At 35.8% G+C, this 14,862-nt stretch overlaps 1 protein-coding gene across 1 annotated transcript in view; it reads left to right on the top strand.

Moving 5' to 3' along the window:
• The window catches only part of LOC142339268 (NADH-ubiquinone oxidoreductase 75 kDa subunit, mitochondrial-like), a 494,345-nt gene that overhangs the window by 477,978 nt on the left and 1,505 nt on the right, over window positions 1-14,862 (top strand). The window contains exons 9-10 of the mRNA XM_075389165.1: window positions 2,514-2,775; window positions 14,162-14,317. Coding sequence (XP_075245280.1) covers window positions 2,514-2,775; window positions 14,162-14,317 — 418 coding nt within the window. The remainder of the gene's footprint in view (window positions 1-2,513; window positions 2,776-14,161; window positions 14,318-14,862) is intronic.

Here is a 14,862-nt window from a genome sequence, read left to right as displayed (position 1 = left end):
AGTGGTTGCAGTTTTTTTAGGTTTGGCAGTTTTGAGTTAATTGCGTGCGTGAAGTCACTTTTCACTCTTAATGGAATAGTTAATGCCATTCCTAAAGTCACTCTTATGTTTGTTCATTCGCGTGATTAAATTTTTGATCACGCGTGACACTAAATACTGGCTTTTCTCACTTTCAATTGTAATTAAAAGAGATAAGGTCAACTGAGTTTGGATCACTCTAATTGATGGCTATTTCAAAGCAGCTAATAGAAGCAGCAATAAATTATACAGATTAGAAATCAAAATATTACATCTCAGCAGTTTAAAAAAAGGGAAATTTCTTTCTGTCTGTTTTTTATCTTTTTGAGACCGGTGATCTACTAAGCTTTCGCGAATATTTGCTGGCAGTTGGCCTTTTTGTGATAACTTAAGGTTTACTCCTGATATAGAGGTTTTTCTCTTTTTAGCATGTTTTGCTATTTTCGGACGATTATTATTGAATGATTGGGAATGGCATACACGCTCTTTGCTCGTATTGTCTTTGGAAATTATTATCATTTTTCGAATTTTTCAATCTGCAGGGGCTAATGAAACGTTTATGGGCTTAAAGATAGGTTACTGGTCAGTTTTCAACGTTATTCAAATATACGCATAATATACGGTTCGAATATTCAAATGTACGAAATAATAACAAGATCTTCAGCAATTTCTTTGTTTGTGTATTGAAATACTTTTTTCGAGTTTTTCCATCTCGAAGGGCCGACGAAGCTTTGGAAAGCTTTTTCATGGGTTAAAGCCTAGATTATAGTGGCATAATTTTGGTTTTGTGATCAATGGCGTGACGAAATTGAGCAAATTTTCGTTAGTTTTGCTACTTTTTCTCAGTTCTTAACTTTTTTATAGTCTTGCTTTTGTTTGTCGCTTATAGGTGCAGCTTGCTTGATTTCTGCCAGCCTGCAATTTACTTATTCTTTAGATTTTTAGCAAAAATTGTTAAGAAGTATTAGACAGATTTTCGATGAATTCTATTTTTTTAATTAGTTTTTGGAATGTTTTGTCTTTTTCATTTTTTCTCAGCTCAAGTCAAGAATTTTTTATGAGCTGAGTGCTGTGTTTTTAATTGCTCTCAAACGACTTTTGTAGGAATTGTATTAGCCCTGTAGTTTTTTATTCGATTTTTGGTTGACCGATTTTTTGTATGAGCCCTTTGGCTTTTCGTCGTCAAGAACGCGATAAACAGGTTGCGGTCGGAGGGCATTAAATTCGTTTAGAGCCTTAAGCCTTACTATACTCTAAGAATGTGATTCACCAAAACTGTTTTGAGGAGCCAATTTTAGTGTGAAGGGTGCTTAATCCCCCAATTACTTTCCTCAACAATCCCAATGTCCACCCCTCCTCCACCTGTCGATTTTAACACCCTCCCATCTAGCCTTCACAACCATCTCTTGACACCCCACCCCAACGCAATAAATCGTTCGCGTGGTTAACTTTTTTTGTACCACATGATTTACCTCATTCTCAAAATGACTTGCTGTAGCTCAACTTGATTTCTACTTTCTTTAATTGGAGCAGATAATTTCACATAAATTAAAGTTGTTTGTTTTTGCAGGCATCTAATTTAAAAAACACATAACTTCTAAATCAAATTAGAAAATCTCAGCATTTAGTTTTGAAACATCAAACTGTAAAAATCTCCTTATTTCAGCAATTTTTTTTTCTCATTTTTTTTCTACAGACCGTAGGTCTATGTTGCTTTTCACAAAATGAGATTATAGATAGCACCTTTTACATTTGTGTATATAGTAATATAATAATATAATTTTATTAAATATATTTATATTATTTCTATATTTACTAAGTTTTTAAGCTGTCCCAATCTTCCTGATCTTTCAGTACCTTCTTCTTCCGAAATTGCTCCATCATTTTTTGCTGTAAGAGGAGAAAGCGCTACGATCCCAGCCATAAGTCTCAACTACAAAATCCGAAAATTTGTCAGCGCGCTTTCTCACTGAGATACTTTTTCGTGACAACAACAATAATGACTATCACAAATTTATTTTTGTTGTAGTTTTTTTGCAGGAATGCGTTCTGAATAGTGAAGAATTCGAACAGAGTTGCATTTACGCGTTCAAAATTTCATGTCGATTTGGGAAGCGATCCTTACAGAACTCTTTGTATTCTTCCCCTTTAATGTAAAAAAAATACATTCGACAAAACAAATACCAAGCGATATCCAATCTTTCCATCCATATTGAGACCCGTTGCTGATCCAACACTTTTCGGCTCTAAATGGTTCTTTCGTGAAAACTTATGTTGATTGGTTGTGTGTTCATAAAAAGGGAAATAATTTATTAGATTGTTATTATCATCGATAATGCCTATTGATAAAGGCTTCGTCGATTTCGGGGCTATATTTGACAGTCTACTGGCTATTTTGTGCTAGTCTACTAAATTCTGGCAAAGTAAGAGACAGTTGGCATTTCCGTTTGGCAGTTGCAGCTTGAGCTCGTTAATTCAGTCTCAATTTTTTACAGTACTGACTTCCGATCTCAGTATCTGCTCAACACTGGAATAGCTGGTGTGGAGGAGGCGGATGAGGTCCTCCTCATCGGAACAAACCCCAGATACGAGGCCCCTCTCTTCAATGCACGCATTCGCAAGTGTTTCATACACAATGACCTCAATGTGGCAGTGATTGGCCCCAAAGATATGAAGTTGTCTTATGACGTTGATTACCTTGGAGGCACACTTAGCACAGTGGAGAAAATCCTTGATGGAAGTCACCCATACGCCAAGGTGGTTACGCCTGAATATTTTTTGTCGATTGCCGTGTTAGGTACTCCATAGGTGTTATGTAGTTGCTTGGCTGTTTGTGATTCAAAGAGGAGTACGCGTTTTCTACTCTCCTTTTTCAGAATTGAGCTTCTCATTTTCTTGCAATTTTGACCTCAGATTCTTTAGCTTCTTTGTCGCTGTTTTAAATGTCAATTGTAGAATTGCCATTTATAACTGCAGCATATCTTAATGTTCAATATGTTGTATGGTTAGGTAAATTGAATATTGGGTGTTCATTACTAAAGATTTTAAGGGAAATATTCCTTTGATGTTTATTTTGGAAAATGTTGATTGTTTAGTACTAAGGTTTTGGGCATTTTGGTTTTCACACTCAAATGATCAGTTTTATCGCTTACCAATTGTTTTAAAAGGAAGCCAAGTGACAGCGGGTGTTTTGAATTGTAATTAATAGACGCCGTCAGCCTCTCAACGGCTATTATTTAGGCGCGCTCCTTTTTTGCGACTCGAAGAGGAATATTGGTTTTCTTAAGGTTTTTTTTAACCGGAAGTGCTATTTGCTCTGGTGATGTTTTGACCTAATAGTTAAAGTGAGTAAAATTGCCGTGTGAAATATCTTTTTCTGAGCCAGAGAAGTTTTTTTGTTCATGGGCTGCGTTCAGTGAATGACTTTTTGACTTTGAAACAAGTTTGAGATTGGCGCATAAAGATGACAGTTTTAGCCGTGTTTTTGTCCATTTGGCCCAAATTTCTTTATCAATAGCCGCACAGCGATAGCTAGGGCTATTGTTGGCCTCCTCTTGGTTTTTTACAATTCAAAGAATTTGAAGTGTATTGGGGCGATGTCCTTTTTTAAGATCTGTTCACACAATTTTTATGATTTTTGAGGTCAAATTGGAGTATTGATTTTGGTCACGCCGAAACAGGAAATGGAGCGAAAAGTGATTTTGCAGCGTGAAATTTTAACGCTCTAATTCTGAAGTGGAGAGCGAAAACGGTGTTTGTTTGTCACACATGGCTTACCTCTATCTCAAAAATGCTCAGTTTGAAAATCAGTTTTTCTATATTTCAAGAAAATGCCAACTGATTGAATGTCACTCTAATTGAAGGTTGTTGAAGAGCAGCTAATGGAGGCAGATTTAACTAATGCCGATTCTTAGTCAAAATATAATATCTCGGCAATTGAAAGAAATTTCCTTTGCTGTTTTTTAATCTTTCCAAGACTGCAGACCTACGAAGCTATCGGGGCTGTTGTCTTGCCATCTGCAGGTTGTTTGATTTTCAACATAAAATTGAATAGTAAGCAATCATTGGAATTAAGCAGTTTATTTCTTTTGTTTGTGAATATAGATAAAAATCAAAATCAGCTGACAAAACCGTCAATTAGTTTCTGTTTCTGGAGACAAATAGGTAATAAGCTTCTGAATTATCAATGCGAAGTTCTGCAGAATTTTTGTTTTAAAAAACAGGAAACGTAAAATTATCAAGTGTCCAGGTTTACGTACCAATAAAAAATTCTAACCGGGAAAGATACTGGTTGCGCAGTCCAGAATATAATTTTTATGGCTTCAGTTGCTCTTGAACAAAGTTTGAATCAGTTATTAACTGTTTTTTCACAAGCTCAGAGAACCCAGGCGATCTTGGCCGCAATAGCCAAGCGTAATGCACGCACATTATGCTTGGGTACCTTCTTATCTGAAATGAAACAAATAAATGTGAATTAGAGCCCCAAATGTAATAAAAAACTGCGATAAAACAAGATATATACCTGACTTTCTACCAGTTAAAGTGGAGTACTGAGCACTGAGAGCACAAAGATCACCAACTTCGGCCTTCACACCAGCCACAACAAGCCGTTTTGGACCTTTAAATGACACCGCGTCCACATACTCAGCGTAAATGTCATTGTAAAACTCGTACCCCAACTCAGTACACACATTTGCTCGAAGATTCGCACGGAAAAAGGTACAATGCACCTCTTTGCCGCTCATCTTCTTCACGAAACATGGCACACATTTACGATTGGATCTAAATAACAAACAACAAACCCTCTACAACTAATAACAAGCAAAATAACTCTAGAAAAATACATAAAAACACCTATAATTATTATATACATATGCATTTACCTTTCAACAACGGGCTGCAGACCACCCTGTGAACGAGGAAAGATGAACCCAGCAGCTTTCAGGCGATCGAACTGAGTCATCACACGAGTCCTGTGCTCTGCTGAAGCACTGAACCCGACATGAAGAGGAGCCAATTCCTGAGCCACCATCTGCTGAGTTGGAATTTCCTTTTCCTGAATTTGCATCACGCCGTCTATCTTCACTTCCACTCTATACATCAACGCCTCACAATTAATGGTCAACTCTGATGTCCCCACATTCTTTGTCCTCAGTCTCCAGTGTTCTGCCCTTGCTCGGTAAGCTTTTCGGTCCTCAAAAGTCTTGACAAACGCTGGATACGCCCATTCAGCCTGAGGAAACGTTGTACTTCGCAAGAACGACAGAAAATCTTCATACTGAGCAACATCCATGATTAACAACAAGTATCTGAAAGTTCGAAATTTGAGTTAAATTAGTAGTCAAGCAAGCTAAACGTGCAAAATGCAAGTGAAACGTACAAGTGCAACGTGCAAAATGAACAACCATATGAATGAAATTACACAAGTTGAACAAGTTATGCAGTTATTGCCAAGGACGTTTAAATACCATGCTATAAAGACCGCTATTTGTTAAGAACACATGCTGTAGAACACACAATAACACTCTGAACACACAATTACACCCTTCATTGACATTTACTTATTCACTACGCCTCACTAATTCTTCCTTTTATCCCCTACTTACGCCCTTATTTCCCCCCACAAAACAAGTTTGATATATACTAATGACTACGATATTAGTAGCACCTTATTAAATATTAATAGCACCAAGTATATTAGTCGGTATATCAAAACAAACTATCCCAAAATACAACTAAGTATATACAACTAAAAGTCAGTCAATAAGTTAAATAAATAAATATGAATAACTAGTTACACTGTCGGTTCCATCACAACAACTCCTCCCTTATCCTCAATCTCCATCTCTTCCCTCACCTCACTCCTTCTCACACATCTTCCTCGCCTTCTCCTACTCCATATCCCAATAGTCCCGAATAATATTAATAATAAGAAGAATACTAATAATAATATTGCGTCCCAGTCCCAACCATCTCCTCCATCTTCTACACATTAACTATCACTGTACTATTAGGAATTTTGCACTCTGGGTGAATTAAACGGGACCAGTGAACTCCTTTCCCTGACACATACCTGGTCCCGCTGCTTCAACATCCCAGAGTGATATAAGACGGGCCGAGAGTGATATTGAGGCACATATTGATATCAGAATAATCTGAAAAACTCGAAAAAACATGTTAAAACTGCAAAATTCGACCTCCTCAACAACTATCCCCATAGCCACACGCACACCATTCTACCAAACAACTACACTACAGCATGTAAAATCACCATATTTATAGTAATATCAATAAACACACACATAAACACACATATAAAAGTAGAGTACACCTGAAACAAATAAATACCGCATAAACAAGTGCCAAGTTGAGAAAATTAGAACCAGAAGCCTGAGTACATTAAATAAATGAGTGAATAAACACTGGAAAGCCAAATAGAAACCAGTTGGACGCCCAGAAGAGCGACATCAGCAGAAGATTGTCCTGAAACACAGTTATTATTGAAACACGAAAATGTTACTTACGATTGTAATAAATCTCATACTTTTCGGCCCCACTTTTGAGACTCCGATTAACACAGAAGAAGCGCTGGCCCAAGGAATAATCTTTCACAAGAAAGGAAAGATCCCTATAACCGAGAAGTTCATAAATGCGGAGTTTTTAGTTCCGTTTCCCCGTTATAACTTCACAGTACGACACCAAGTAGAGACTCTACTTCACGAACTCTCGACAAAATGGGTTACGCAATCAGCGTTTTGTAATACTACATGCAGTGCCACATACAAAAACAACAAAGAGGTGTTCAATATTGATTAGCTTTACACGAAGATACTCAACGAAACAATTGAAGCAGAAATCGAAGTCTTCAAACTGAGGAATGAGACCGAAAAACTCTTTACTAGAGTCGAAGAAGACCCTCAAAATCGACAGAAGAGAGCCGCCCCCTTCCTATAGCAGCAGCAGTCGCTGGAATTGGACTCTTCGGTCCAGAAATAGCACTGAGCAGCGGAGGATGCGGTGGTATTACAGGAATTTTCGGCTCTTGCCAACGAACGTCTCAAAATGCCGAAAGCATCGAGACTAGCCAACAGTTTCAATAGCCTTAACGACTACGTCATGGAAATTAGCGCCCAAACAGATGAGAAATTTTTTCTAGTTGCTGACGAAATTGCAAAAGTTTACAAAGTGCAAAACGAAATACAAGAAAACCAGAACAGAAACTGGAAACTAGTTGAGGATCAATTTGCAATTGTTGATTACAACTTGAACGGAATAGCAACCTGTATGAAAATGCACGCAACGCAACAACAACTTAACAACAGCATCATTACTTCTTACACTTTATGCAGACATTAAAAGTTATCGAGCAGCTTTATATTCTTTTCGAATTAGTGTTATTAATGCTATTCCCACTTTACTTAATAAAAGGCTTCCAATCTCTTTAGTACCACGTAAATCTTCATTAAAGATCCCTGATGCAGTCCATGATAGCCAAAAGAACGCCCCAGATCGTCTAACGTTGGCAATACCCATGACTGACATACTTTCGTATTACGATGCGAAACTTGTACAAGAGGTTTCGACAGTAGAAGACGGACTTTTACTGACACTTGTCATTCCCCTATCCTCTAGCCAGACAGTATTTAAATTTTATCGTGCAAACGTAATCCCTATACCCCAGAAAGACTTAGTTGATGCTTACAATGGGTAATTGGGGGAGAATACTTACCAATCTCAGAAGGTCAGATGGAAACAACAGTACTGACGAGAGCTCACTATGACGACTGCCTTGGATCGCCAAGATACCAAATGTGGCATGAGACAATGGAAACACACCTTGGATTCTCCTCGTGCCGAGCAACCCTCAAGTTTCATCATGCCATTACAGTATTGAAACTATGTGACACAGAGAAGGTTGTGTTACCCAACCCCGAAAGAGCACAGAATCTTGGTTACGGAATTTGGCTACTCACATCAGCTTCAAGTGATTTTAACCTTAGTAAGATTGGTATGGGAGAGAATGGTCGACAAACCAACTTTCCTCATAAAGGTTGTAACATCTGTTTAATCACATTAAAATGTGGACATACAATGTTCAGTGACCAGATTAAAATTAGAGCTGATTTAAAAGTTGTCCGTATCTTCCAGCAAAGAGAATCAATGTAAAACTGCCTAACCCACTTAAACCTTTAATTGATTCAGTACCCAACATCAACGAACTACCGAAATATGAAACAAGCACTGAAGCAAATCTCGATTTACTGAAGAAAGTTAAAACTAAATTCATTTAAACAGAAAGTTATCAACTGAATCATTAGACGACATAGCAAAGCCAATTACAACTGAAATGGAGTCATTTAAGCCAGCACTAAATGACAAACTTGAATCTTACGTACCCATCAAACTTTCTCTCTCCTTAACAATCATTGTCTTTATCGGAAACTTAGCCTTACATATCCTCTTCATGTATTTATACCATAAAGTAGCCTTTGTACGACGAATGGTGCCAAACTTCACAAAGCTTAATGGAACAAATGTACCGCTCAACCCAGTAGTTTCCTTGCCAAAACATCTGAAAGCAGATGTAGTTGCAAACCTCACAAAACATCTTATATAGTTCGACAAGTATAAATCTTTTAACTGATTAAGTATCCCTTCACTCATTAATTTCTTCTCCAAAGTGCTTTAAATAATCAGAAGTGCTTCAATCCCAGAAATTAACCAGTGCTTTAAACCACTCATTCAGCCAGTACATATGTATTACCTTATTCAAAGTTTAGAGCCTTTATTCAGCGAAATAAACATGATTGTTTTCCGCGCTATTTCCAACGCGTTCTCTCAACATTAACTTTATCTCATGTTCTCACTCTTTTTTCTGAATTAGCGCATCTTAACCTCTCAAATGTCCCTTAACAACCTCAATTCTTGCCTTAACTTACCCTTTATCTCAATTTGTCTTCACTTAAACTTTATCAGCCCTAAATTCTTTAATTGTGTTTAACTTTAATGGTTTCGTTCAAAACTCTTTTCTAAGAAAACATAAATTGGGTGGCTCCAACAAAAACATGTGTATACTATTATATTCGTGCAGATTATGTTTTACAGAAAAATTTTAAAACCCAGTTCCTTCTCAAAATTTGCGTGGAAATTTTCATAAAGTCCGGTAGTGTCACGCCCCTATTTCGTCCCTCATAGTTACCTGATGATTTTCCTTTAAATATCCATCAATAAGTACTATAATTTAGTTCATATACAGATAGATCTCAAGGCCATATATAGCTAGAATTTCCATTTAGGCCTGTAACCCCTAATTTGTTCATGTTTATTAGAAACAACCACAGATTGACAGTTTACTGATAAACATATCAAGTGACTAAAAGCCTCAATATTTACCTTTTTGAGTTCCCTGACGATGATTTCGCATAATTGGTAAATAACTTCATGAGAAACTATGTACTTGATGAAGTTATTATTCTGATACAGTAGGTGCTAATACGGAAATTGTGTATGTACTTAACAAACATCAAGAGACGTACAAAAGCCGGAAATTGCCCAACTTGTAGATCAGTAAATATTTACGAAGGACCAATACAACTCAAGGTACAGCCCTGCGAAACGACGATCACCAGAACACCGGAGAGCCATCCTAGTAATCAGTTGACAATAAAACTCAACAATAATCTTGAAATTTCTTATTTTGTCCCTGAAAACTTTGCTATAATTTCTGATTAATTAATTAAAGATTGAACTGTAATATCTTTATAAAATTCAGTCTAAAATTCAGTTAAAACAGGCTTCCTTAGAGCTGAATAGCAACCAGATAAAGCTCTAAAATACAAGGCAATTAGTAGGTATATCACGCATTCGAACCGCTCAATGAAAGGCTATTACTAGCTAAATTTATTCAAAATATATCTACTAAAAATTGCACTATGAAACACCTAAATAAGTCCTTGTAAAATGACAATTATTCACCTTATTTACTGCTAATATTAACCAGAAAACACCATGAGGAACACTCTTAAAATCAGTGCGTAACAGACCTTTTATTTTTAAGAGTGAGACAACAACGCAAAAAGGACAAAAAAAGATACTTCGAAAAGAACATAGCCTCAGGCTTAAACCATTAAAAATAACAAATTTTTCACCTCAAATGCGACGTGAACTCTCTTTTTTGAGACTTTGTTGCAAGGCAACAAAAATTTGTAAACATTTGAAATTTTCAATGAATCGTGTAATACTTTTTAAAAATATATTCAAATTCAACAAAAACATTTGTTCGACTGAAAAGAAAAATTGTTTTATGCCTCCATAGAAAGCATAGAAAACCAATGGGTGTTATCTTTATCGAGACTAAGACATGATATACAACTTCTAATTTATGATGAAAGAACATTGCGTTCAAAGGGATATATTAATTCATATTTTAAGAGTCTCGTTACAAAAGCAATAGCTCGGATAGCATTGACGAGGCTAAGTGTCAAAACTTAAAACAATCATTGATATTTTATGAAAACAAGGCGGCTCGGTAATGTGCGATGGCACATAAGGTTCCGACCCCGCCCATCCACAATTTTGGCATAATTGTCTACCAAATGAGGAACAGATGGAAAAAAACCCAAAAATTATTTGCGAATCCCAAAAAAGCCCAAGCCTTTTTCAAAAAACTCTGTATGAACGATAAGATAGCCTCCAAAGCAAATAACTCAGTGGAGAAAAAATTTATGCATTAGATTGCTGTAATATGTCATTATTAAGAAAGCGAGTCAAGACGAACAGCAAAATCAAACAACAACAACAAACATTAATTACATCAAAAAATTTATGTCCCTCTTAAAAACTAAATTTAATAACAAAGTCAACATACCGTCAGATAAACCTAAAACTAAACAAAAATAACTTATAAATCACCAGAAAACATATGCGACCAGTCCATAAAAAGGTTTGGTAACAATTATACAAAAAAGAACAAAAACAGTAAAGTAAAAAAATTAACTTTTTTTTTGAAACAGTTAACTTCAAAGTAATAAATACCATTAGGAATCAATTAATATTACCACAAATTTACGATTACCACTGCTTCTATAGAAGGGCATTAGGACCTGTCCTTATTCATTTTTTAAAGCGGCTAAAAAGAACAACAAAGACAACAAAATTTCAATTGAAACTTGCCAGAAAACGCTGTCAAAACCGTCAAGCCAAATTTTGGCACTCAAAATATATTTGATAGCGCCTTCTTCAAACAGTTATAATGTAGTACGTGGCCATTCATTAGAAGGACTAGGTAACAAGTAGACAAAAAAGCGAAGTGCTAAAGTATGTAATACTTTTAATTTTTTTTTTGAAACAAAATTACATTCAATGTCATGAAATGCATTAATTACAAAAAGAGCTATTTAAACAGGGTCGTTCATTCATGAGAGGAAGCCCTCGAGACCTGTAATTATCCAGAATATTTCTTGCATCTACAAAAAGAACGTCAAATATGACAAAAATCAAATTAATTTACTTTTTTTGTAAAAAACCGTTGTCGAAGCCAGTAAGGTAATAACAAATTCTTTAAGAAAAAAAATTTTGAGACATCAATCCCTTTTATTCCCTTGACACCGATAATGTCATATTTGACCTGTAATTAACTAACGAGATTAGGTAACAAAAAGAAACATAAAAAGAACAAAATTGCGAAGTTAAAAAGTTTTTTTTTTAATTTTGGAAAACGATTGTTTTCAAAGTCATGAAAGCCATCAGCTATCTACTAATATCAGAATATTGGTTCTTCTATTCTTCCATGAAAAGCCAATGAAAGCTATCACTATACAGGAAACTTCATACGACCGAAACGACAAAGTATAAATGACAGTTAGAGACAAAATTAAAAAAATCAATTGATTTCTTCAAGAAAGAGGCGTCGAGGCCGTTAAAACGATGATGTATATCTTTCAGGATTTTAATGTTCAATTGTGTCTCATTCTGAATGCTAATAAGGTGACATGAGAACTGTCAATAATGTGATAATGTGACAAAATTAGAAAACGTGAAAAACTGGCAAATATCAAAACAAACAAAAATCTGAAATCTTGTAGTATCAAAGCCAGAAAACAATAACTTCAGGCTTAAAACTGCAACCGAGAATAAATGTTAAATCATTAGAAAGAAAAAGCAGTCTTTCTTTGCTGACACTAAGCTGGAAGTTGAACAAATTAAGAAAAAAATAGAGGAAAAGTTAATAAAGCCATTATTTATTGAAAAGTCAATTATTTTTTAAAAAAAAGAAACGCCCATGAACTTTCAATTAAAACTAAATGCATTAGCTTGGAGCTGCTGAGCAAGCGAATTGGTTGGGTCTATCACTCCTGAGCTTTGATTTGATTTGTTCTGTTCTTTATTATTATAAAAAGGTCTTTTTTTTAAAAAAAAAAAGACCGACTGATTACAACCCAATTTTTTTTGGATTGCAACAGTCTAAGAATGGCCCAAAACTAGCCTTGCTAATACTTATTGTCCATTAGGAACAATTGACTTTTCGAATGTTGTAGATATAGATAATTTGTTAGTTGAAAACTCAAAATAAATTCTGCAATTTTGATAATCAACGAGTAAAGTTAGCAAAAAACGGCAAAGTTTTAACTACAGTGCACTCTCAGCGGACTCTGAAGTAGAATTAGCCCCCCTCTGAGTCTACAAAGATTGTATGGGTGTTGTTTGGGGGTGTACTGTCGGCAAATTTAATCAAAGTGGACTAAAGTAGCTTATTTCGTACTGTTTTTGATGAAAAAGGCGAAATTTTGAAATGTTTATCCAGATTTTTTGACCAAAAAAATTAAATCAAAACAATCAACAATGCTTGTTCGTCTTCAAAAATAAAATCAACGTCACTATTCTTAAAAATTATAACAAATTTTAGCAAAATTGACGAAAATTTAGGCAAAAATTCCGGAAAATGTGAATAAAACAATGTGAATTCACTCTTCTTTTCTCAGAAGTTTAAACCTCGATAACTCCCCGTAGAAAATGAAAATTAAAAAAATCTTTTTAATTCCATATTCTGCGCTGGACGAGCTTTCTTATGATACCAGTCTCAACTCTCTACGATGAATATATCGAGCGGCGAAAATTCACGGAACAAAAAAAAACCCATTTGAGTATATAGTTCCTCCCCCCTCAAGAGGGTCGGAACAATAAATAGTAATAGTCTTTCTGAAAATACTTAGTAACGAAAACGGAAAGTATCAACTAGAAACCTTAAATGGGTATGTTTGCCTCATTGGAAAGCCATTCGGACCTCTTTTAAATGGGGTTAAGTCATGACACGATTAACAAACGCGTTCAAAATTTTGCTGGTATGTTGTGAAAAACATGGTGTCAACTAAGTGATGAAAAGAATTAGCTGTCAGACAAAACGAAAATTTCATTATTTTTCGAAAATGATTTGCTGAAGCTAAATAGCAATGCAAAACAAACAACAAATACGGCAGAAACTCATTAACTCCGAAATTACTGCTCATAGTGACAATGTTGTCTAAGTCTTAGCTGCTCATTGCTTGACTCAAACAATTGCAACTGTTTGTTATTAGAGCCCATATATCAGCTTTACAAGCTGTGTCGAAAAAACAAGAAAAAACTGCGAAACCAGGTCTCAAAATTGTCGCACGTGAAAAATATTTTTTTTTCTGAAATGCTAAAATATCAAGAATTTGTTCCGTAATAATGGAATAGTCAAGTTAAACAGTTCATTATCCCTTTAAAATTGAAACAAACTTTAGCAAAGTGTAAAAAGCTTTCTTAAAAATTTGAGAAAATTTTAAACAATGTCAAGGAAAAGTGAAAAAAAATATTGTGAAAATCATGCTCATGTTCACAAAATTTTAATCCTCCATAGCGCAGAGAAAATTGAAGTTAAACACTCCAACTAATACATTCTACGCTTGATGGGCTTGGCTTTATAATGATACCTTTTAACTTTTTGCGATAGTTATCGATCGGCCAAAATTGACTGAACAAAAAAAGTTTAGCATATAGTTGCACCCCCACTTTGCATTTTGGATCGCAGCAATTAAATAACCTCGGCCTAATTTTAAGATATAGCTGCTTCAATGTAACTGTCTAGTATGCTCCTATTGTTTCGGTCTGCGCTGGATTTTAGAAACTCGCTGATGCAAAGAGACCACTTGTTGTATTGGGTAGTGGCCTGTTCGACAGACAGGATTCGGACTACATCATGAAACTGGCCACCCAGCTCTGTCTCAAGTTCCAGCCCAAAGACAGCCACTCCTGGAAAGTGTTCAACGTACTACACAGAGTTAGTAATAGACCCGAATTCTAAAAAGACGGCTTCATGATTTGATGTTTTCGGAAGCTCTTTTGAAAAGAAATTTTTCCTGCGGAGCTTATAATAAAAGCTTGAATAATGATTACAAAACTTCCAGACCTGCACATTCAGATTTAAAATAGAGAGCTTATCGATATCAGAAGTTATTCGAGTATTGCTCTCAAACGAAGTTTAGCAATTATATTTGTCCTGTGGTCTTTTTATGCGACTCTTTTGGTTGACTCTTTTGGTCCTCAAAAACGGGATAAATAGGTAAAGCGCGGAGGGCATTAAGTGGCTGTAAATGTTTTGAGGAGACAATTTCATGGTGTGAAGGGCGGTTTTTTATCTTAAAATTTGACCCCCTGAGCCAAACCCCTCTCCCCTCAGTCACACCCTCCCCTTCCACGCCGTTCACTGCTCTGCTCCACGTAATGCTTGCTAGCATCCTTAGGCCCCAGCTGGCTACTACAGAAGCCAATCTCTCGCCGGTCGTTGGAGAGCACTTTGCCCGACGTTAGTCAGTTATGTTTATA

Source organism: Convolutriloba macropyga, chromosome 1 (genome assembly GCF_964194025.1).
Source record: "Convolutriloba macropyga chromosome 1, txConMacr16.3, whole genome shotgun sequence".
Taxonomy (NCBI): domain Eukaryota; kingdom Metazoa; phylum Xenacoelomorpha; order Acoela; family Convolutidae; genus Convolutriloba; species Convolutriloba macropyga.
This window is presented reverse-complemented; position numbering and strand designations above follow the sequence as displayed.